This window comes from Trachurus japonicus, chromosome 17 (genome assembly GCF_045865225.1).
Source record: "Trachurus japonicus isolate A0001 chromosome 17, Traja_1.0".
NCBI classification, from domain to species: domain Eukaryota; kingdom Metazoa; phylum Chordata; class Actinopteri; order Carangiformes; family Carangidae; genus Trachurus; species Trachurus japonicus.
Window position 1 is genome coordinate 25,552,923 of NC_140923.1, and position 8,532 is coordinate 25,561,454.

Genomic DNA, 8,532 nt, shown 5'->3' on the forward strand with positions numbered 1-8,532 from the left:
ATGACCGCAGGTAAAATATAATAAAGTTATATATCTTAAGTAGGAGATTTCTACTTTTTTTTCTCAAATATTCACTGAAAGATTTACAACACTAAAATGTGAAATCCTTAACCCTATATCTGTTTGTATTTCTGGATCAAAGCTGTTTCATGGATTTTGTAACACATACAAAGTTTATACTGACTAAATATTCAGCACAGATAGAGAAGCAAGCCTTCATTGTAAAGATTCAAGCAATGTTTTTATTTGATGATTATTTTACAACAACACTAGTTCAAGTCTACATTGTTAGGGAGGAGTAAAGGAAACAACACTGCTGATGGTCCGATCACTCCCCTCCTCCACCAATAGAAATCTATCTACCACTGGACCAAGTAGTTTGACAGAGACAGTCGGGGGAACAGCATTAGAATAAGAGCGACAACAGAACTCAAATAGAGTCAAGACAGCAGTACACAGAGGACTTGGCTCAATTATTCACTGAAATCATTTCACCTTCTTTGACTTCAGTCTGGATTGATTGCAAACTACACAAGGTGGCAATTTTCCATCTATCCAAGTTTGTTCCACTGTTTTCTTTGAAGGTCAAACCCAGAGAAGAAAGTGAACACACTTAAAATATTAATTCAACCCAGGGTCGGTACACAGACAACCAAGAGAGGGAGGGGGAGACGGGGGCTGCCGGTGAGCTCAGCAAATACAATCTTACAATCTGACAGCTAAAGAAATTTTATCTGAGACAGAGTCCATTATCAATTATACAACATAATAGGAACTTTACAATTACCCTACCAGTAAACATTAATAGATAAACTTTTTTTATATTTTACATATTAAAATAATGTGCATTTTTTTCATATGAAGACTTAACTTGCCAGAACACATGAACAGAAAACATCAGAGACATGTGTGATTCTCCTCACCAAGTGCTAACAGTCGGCCCGACTTTCAATGAACAGCTGCATGTTTCCTCAAGAGAATATTAAGGCAAGAATAACTGCTGAGAAAATATGGATCAAGACAGTATTTACCCAATAGTCCAAATGTCTTTAGCATATCATTTTGCATTCAATGGAAAATTGAGTTACATTGAATACAAAATGATTTCCGATGTATGTCAGTCATGCTGCCACCTTAATTGAACATAAGTGTACAGACCTTTTGAATTCATAAAGGCTGCTTTAAATGGTATGCATGTTCATAATTGCATTTGCCCCAGCTCCCTCAGCCCAGGGCAAAATGTAATTAAAAGCTTTGAGAATTTAGTCACTGAAATCATTTTCTCATTACCGAGCCAGCCTCCGTACAAAGTGGCATATTACTGGCCATTAAACTGGTAAATTAGTCACGTTTAATTATGCTGTTGAGGACAACATGGCTTGGGTTTATTTTTATTTATGTGCTGTTATGTAGTACATGCTATGTACATAACCACGTTTCTTAATTGAAATGTCAGCGGTCCTTTGACAGAAATGGTCTCTTTGCTGTGTTTGAGACAAATCTGCTTTTTTTTCTCCTCTTGTCCAGCTGAGCCTGATTCTTCCAAAGTGCCTTGTTTATTCACATTATTCTTGTAAACATTATTTGCATTTTCTTTTTAACTGAGTGCATCCGTCATCAGCTGTTCACATCATCTTTAGTGATTTTTTTTTTTTTTTTTTTTTTTTTAAGTATTTCAGATGGTCCAACTTTACATGTCTGTTGGAAATCATCATATGAATCTGGAATATGTTTGTTGTCTGTGGAGTTGGGACAGTCACTTCATCCGCTTCATCTTTTTCTAGCAATATTAAGTGTTGCATGGGTTCTCTTTTCCCAAGGATGTTCTTTTGGACCTTGAGCTGCAACAACAGAAGCTAACAGGAGTCAATCGAGCCGTGGGAAGTGTGGTTGTCTTTAAAAGCTGTCGAATGGAGTTTTGTAGGTCCAGTGCATGTTGGCGTTTTTTTTTAATTTTTGGACATCTCTGCATGTCATGTGCCCATCTGCTCAAGTAGGGGTCAGTATGCAGCTCCTAGAGACCTAAGACCTATCACAGTCACAGTAGGATGGGGTGATGTGTAGGCCGATGCTGTAGCCTATTTTACATTGTCCTTCCGTACAATCTGATTCTCAGTTAGACATAGTGTCCAGTCCGAGCGAGGCAGCGTGTTGTTTGGCCCTCAGACGCAGGTTTTCGATGCTTGTGGTCTTGCTGTTGTGGCTGGTGAGGCTGCCCGCGGCCGACGCCTGAAGCAGCGGGCTGTTCCACACCTGCTGGGCATGATGGGACAGGGACTGGTAGTAGGACTGACAGGGCAGAGAGCCAAGCGGCGCAGGAGGCATGTTAACATTCATTCCCAGGTAGGGGAGTGAAGACGGGGCAGCGAGGTCAAAAGCAGGGTAGTGCACCAGGTTGTTGGTGGCGGCCATGTGCTGGCGAAACTGCTCCTGCAGACGAAACAGGCTGAGAGGGGAGGAAGAGTAAGAATGGCTCTGAGAGAGTGGCCCGGTGCCGGCCAGGCCACTGCTGGAGGAGGACGGGGTCACGGACGGAGAGACCAGGGGAGAGTCTGGACAGGAGGGAGAAGGGATTAAGTTATTAGTGCATAAACTTAATTATTAGTCAGCTGATGAGTAGAATGATGCAGATATGAGGTGTCAGTTTCATGAGTTTGTGAAAAAGAAAGAAAGAAAGAAAGAAAGAAAGAAAGAAAGAAAGAAAGAAAGAAAGAAAGAAAGAAAGAAATTGAGCTTTTTTTTAAAAATACAGCATCCTAGTTCCTTACCTGGTTTGGGGCTGAGTCTTTTGCAGGGGGACACGTCCCCAGGTGTCACTGCTCTCTCACACTTTATCTCCTCTCTTTGAGATTTATTCTCATCCTCCTTGTCCGTGTTATCATTGTCTTCGGTCGCCGACTCGCTGCCTGAATGTTCTGCCGACGTGACGTTCAGCTCCATGTCCAGCGGCACAGGACCGACCACGGGACCCTCTGTCTCCAGAGAAGATGATGAGGAGGAGGAGGAGGAAGGAGGCAGCTGGGTGTCAGGAATGATGGTGGTGGAGGGAGGAGAGTCCTCCTTCTCACTTCCTCCTTCGCCCGACGCCTCCTTCTGCTTCTGAAGCTGCTCCTTCTGGAGGCTGCGTTGCTTCTTGCGGAACTTGGCTCTGCGGTTCTTGAACCAAACCTGATGGGGGCAAGGAGGAGAAAGAAAGTGAGGCAGAGGACCAGAGAAGATGTGCAGCAGTTGATGAAAACTGTAGTCGAAACTTCACTGGACACCAAATGGTTGATAAGATGATTAGCTAAATGACAACAACAGATGCCCTCAAGTGTGTAATGCTCATAATCAAACTTAAACCATTTTAATCTCAATAAGATATGAAAATGAACACAACATATTCAGATTATAACTTATGTGTAGCTGATGTTTTTGATTTTCACTTCTGTATTCAGGACTATTATAATGCACAGTCAGTGTTTTCTCAAATTGTGTAGGCCCAAAGTAAGTATCCCATTTAATGTAAGCAAACTTTTTTTTCTATTACTTTGATTCATTGCATCACTTCTTTATATCTAATACAAAAATAAAATAAAAACATCTATCATACCAAAAAATATACCAGTTCACAAAAAATGATGTATAACGCTGCATGGGCTCACACATACAACCAAAATTAAGCAGCATGGAGCTCCAGACACTCATCCATATTGATGTATATTGTATGTTTTTTCTTTAAGGCGGCCCTACCTGCACGCGGGCCTCGGGCAGATTGGTGCACATGGCCAGCCGCTCCCTCATCACCACATCTGGGTAGTGGGTCTTCTGGAAAGTCTTCTCCAGCGCTTCCAGCTGCTGCGCCGTGAAGGCCGTGCGGCTCCGGCGCTGTTTGCGGTGCTGAGAGCCGTAGCGAGCCTCCAGGATGATGTCTTGAAATGCGCAGCCGTTGGAAGAGAAAACACACGGCAAGTTTTATTTTACTGATCTAATGGGATCGTGGAAATTGACTTAATCTTGCATCATGTTGATATATTAAACAATATTTGGTGACGCTTTACAAGAAAACAAGCTCAGTCAGTCTGCGGTGCGTCTGTGCACAGTATATGTAAATGTATGTGTGTGTGGAAGAGAGGGAGAGAGCATGCACTCAATTACCAGCTAGTCTCTCGGCCAGTGTAAGCGCGTGCACGGACGGCCGGTAGTCGGGCGCGTGCTGCGCCTGTTGCGCTGCCTGCTGGTGCAGGTTGTACATGGCGCTGAGGGAGTTCATGGCGTGCAGAGAGTAGCCGTTCACCCCGTAGTGCTGCATGTTGAGAGGTCGCTACCTGCGGAGGAGAGGACAGGAGGCTGTGAGTGTCAGACATGAGTTCAGGAGGTTTTATTCAAGGATATTTTGGCTGTGAGGGCACGTGGCTGCTGGTAGACGCGCTGTGACGCTGTTGAGCATGTGATCTTCAACCCACTACCAGTTATGATGAAACATAAGACACACATACAAAAACTTCCATTAGTAGGTGGTCCAGTGATGTGACACACGCCAGTTTTTTTTCTCTCTCTCCTTTGGTTAATGAGAGCGGGGCCACGCGCTCAAGGGCCAACAGATTTTAATGTGCGCACTCAGACAAAAAGTGTTATCCATTAACATCCAATTATCACTCTGTTCATTCCATTAATTATACAAAAGACTTTTAATTGGGGTAATTATCACTCGTTCCCATAATGAACCGAGACGGATGCCTTATTCATGAATTTATTCACGTTTGTGTGATCCCGGAGAAGCCAAATCCCCATTGAAAACGTTGCTTTGACAGATCAAGGCTTTGATGAAATGTGTTGGAAAATGATATAGGCCTAAGGAGATTTGTTCCGGGTCTCGGTGGCAAAACCTGCAACCGGATACTAGGATTATTTTTAATGGGCTATGATTACGGAAATGCAGAGCTGTTCCATTGTAGCGACTGTCTGTTCACATTGAAAATAATTTTATTGCAACATTTAAAGCCAACATTTGCAATTTAATATTCCATATTTGTGTTATTTATTAATCAAAAATCGGTCAAAAATATTTCTAGCTTTTATACTGACACGAACACATGAATTTGCTGAAGGAAACATGCATGTCCCTGTCTTTGAAAAGGAGGGCTAGCACTTTCCAAAACTCTATTTTGTAGTTCTCCTTCACGGCCGAGATTTTCATAGATGAAACGCTTGAGGACACGATTAGATATGTATTAGTAGGGAGGAGGCCGGCAGGAGGGGATATCTCGGAGGCCCAAACAGTTATTATAACTATTACAGAGAGACCATAGGGAGAATATAAATCTTTCTGCTGTATGACAGGTACAGTGTCCAGGGAGCTGCCTGCTTCTTGGATTCAGAGCAGATAACGGGTAAAAATATTTTCGACAGGAGTTGCAGGTGTTCCCAGTTTTGGTTTTATTTGATCAATTTACAACAATTTCAGAGTGTTTGTGCCTAATCTGTAAATGTAGGTTAATAATCATCATTTCGGTTCATATTTCCGGATACACTTTTGCATGGATTAAATTGCTCCATGCTCTGAAACTGGACATGGCAATAATTTCAGGTTATGTAGGTTAATTTAATTAATGTAAAATAAAATAAATAAATAAAAGAAGAAAAAAAAAGAAGACAGGGCTCAGTGTGTAACTGTCACTTAACAAGTCTTGATGGTAACTTTTAATTCTTAAAACACCGAAAAATAATTTAAAGCATTGAATTGCATAGCTTATTATTATGAATTATTATTATTAATAACCCTAACCCTTATTATTATTAATATTATTAATATCATAGTCGTTTTTGTAGGCCAAGTAAACCCTGGCTATTTAAAAACAGAAAAGACTGGGTGGTCGTTCTTGTAAAAGGCGCTTTTTCTGTCCATTTGTCAGTGGAAAGATCGTGTGTGTGTGTGTGTGTGTGTGTGTGTGTGTGTGTGTGTGTGTGTGTGTGTGTGTGTGTGTGTGTGTGTGTGTGTGTGTGTGTGTGCGTGTGTGTGTGTGTGCGCGTGTGCGTGCGCGCGCGCGCGCTGCCCATTCCCAGCCTATTAAGTGGCTGCGGCGGCTGATGAATGTGATCAGAGGGCAGTGGGGAATAGTTTAATTCGCCGGGACAGAAGGTGCTTCGCTAAACATTTACTTTACTCCCCCAAGTATTTGAGTTGAATGGGCCCCCCTCCCCGTCTCCCCCCTCCCCTTCCCCTCTCTGGCGGCCTCTTATCCCATCGCCCCGGGGCAACGTTTTGGCTGAGATGTATGGCTTCTCCGCGGGTAAAAATATGCATGTTGATCCCCATTTGGCTCCCCGTCTAATGGAAGTGCAAATAGGTTTCGACTGCGAGGCCCTCCATTTATCATCAACGCTGACACGGACGGACGTACAGTGGGACCTGGTGGGTAGCTCTGGGTTGGAGTTGCGTGTGTGTGTGTGCGCGCGGGGGCACCTGTACCTGCATGTGTTCTCCTAATAGGCTAACGATTTTTGTTGTTTCTGCAGTGGTGTATCTATAGTCAGTTGTTTTTGGTTTTTTTTAAACCTTAAAATCACACAAAATACGTTTCAATATAATTTATTTGTTGCCTCTGATAACTAATGACAGTTTGAGAGACTAAAACGTCCAACCACTGATTTAAAATCAGATTTGCACCATGCAGTAAAGCTGCAGAGGAATGTGGCCCATCTGGATGTTTTTAGTCCGTTTGCTCCTCCACCCTATTTTTGTGTGCAGGTAAACTTTTCATCCTCCCCAGGATTACCAGCTTCATGTGTAGCTACCACTGCATCTCTGCTTGTAGCCTGGATCCTCCTGCCCATGTCAAATTCAGCACAATAGCTCATCACTGTGAGCCCGTCAGTGCTGTTATTGTCATTCATAAGCCTCGATCTGCTCCAGGCGCTGGGCCCTCCTGGCAGCCCCGCTCAATGCTTCGATTATAAAACCGTCATTATGTAAATTGGCATGTACAGTGCAACTCTTTGATCCGACTAAATTAGGAAAAATGTTATTTGCTAACAGCCCTGAGGGGCAGGAGTCGACCTGACAATCTGCTATTTGCTGTGTCACTAGTGTAAACTGTCAGAGGGCGAGGAGCATCTTTGATTTTTCCCTGACACGAGGGATATTTGTTAGGATGAAGCAAAGATTGATTTTATAGGGCTTTTAGTTTAATTTCACTATTTTTAGGTGTGTTTAGGAGCTCTCAATGTCCTGCCAGAAACTGATTTATAGACTAGCTATATTGTTTGTATGCAGCACACAACGTTTATGAGGAGAAAACCCTCACCGTGTTGTCACTTGCGATGTCAATTTTATTCGGTATGACATCATTTAATTCTGACTAGTTTTAATAGTAAACTGTCACAGTTTTTCCTCTCATACAGGAGACTGCGGTCTTTTAAGAAGCTGTTTAATTTCTGGGTGTCATTTTTATTCTGGTGCACCAAATTGGTGGTTCTTGATTAAATTTAGCTTAGATTTTTATTATTTTTATTTAATTTGACCATGTTGTGATGTGGTCGTTATGAATTTCAGTTCTCACTTTTTAGTCTCAGCATAGAGGTTTTAGAAAAATGCCCATTTAATATAAAATTCGTTTTCCATAACGATATTTACTTAAACAAATTACAAATTAAACAGGCAACATTTCTGTTTGTAAACAAAACAAAATCACCAGTGCAGATGACCCAAATTCTCAAATTATCTAAAAAGTGACTGACAAGAAGGTTTTCTGCAATAGTACGACGTTTTAAAACACAAATACCGAGTAGACAGATGTTGAAGAAGTTGGGGGGGGGGTTTTTACCTCTTGTGCAGACAGTCGTATTTTCTGCCACTTCCAGACAGAGAATCCAAGCTCGTCAACTCCGTCACTTCACTTTTCTCCTCTTCCTCTTCAGTTGCCGTGTGTCGGGTTTTTCTCTTCTTTCTTTTTTTCTTTTTATCACCTGTCTTCTTCGTCCTTCTGTCCGGTTTGAACTGAACAAGTCAGGGCAGAGAAAAAGTCATCCAGTCTGTTACTTCAACAACTTCAAGTCCGCTCGCTCTCTCCGCTCCACCTGCACTCAGCTCTCTCCTGTCCTCGTGCTGATCTCTCCGAGTCTCGTGCAGACGTGGGAAGCCGCCATCTGCTGGTGCGCGAGAGCCCGGTGGTGGGATTTTAAGGGGAGCCTCGCGGGGGTCTTGCCGGCTTCCTATTGGCTCTCCGCGCTGTCAGTCAAGTAAATCAGACAGTTGATCGTCCAGCTGCAGGCTTTGGTGCACTGACTTCTGGAGTAATTTTCAAATATGATCAATTTAAGCACATTATGTCCGCTAAATCCCCCCGTGTCTGTCTACACGGTTTTTCCTCTCCTTGGTAAACAAACCCGAGGAGTGAGGAGAAAAGCTTTTTAATGGATCCATTCTGACAAATGTGTGGATATTACTTTTCTTGTTGATTTAAAAAAGGATAGCCTACGGAACATTTTATTTTTGCAAATGTGAGCTGTAGTAGGCTATAGGCTACTGAGTGGTTCTTCTGAACTTGCAGC

General features: G+C 42.6%; 1 protein-coding gene across 1 annotated transcript; it reads right to left on the bottom strand.

Moving 5' to 3' along the window:
* Window positions 1-215: 215 nt before the first annotated feature.
* dmbx1a (diencephalon/mesencephalon homeobox 1a) lies at window positions 216-8,135 on the bottom strand. Its single transcript, XM_085804681.1, has 5 exons — window positions 7,806-8,135; window positions 4,138-4,307; window positions 3,733-3,911; window positions 2,769-3,168; window positions 216-2,552 (listed from the first exon to the last, which is right to left on the bottom strand). The coding sequence occupies exons 2-5, from the start codon at window positions 4,289-4,291 to the stop codon at window positions 2,113-2,115; spliced, it is 1,173 nt and encodes a 390-aa protein (XP_085660807.1). The 5' UTR covers window positions 4,292-4,307; window positions 7,806-8,135; the 3' UTR covers window positions 216-2,112.
* Window positions 8,136-8,532: the final 397 nt, after the last annotated feature.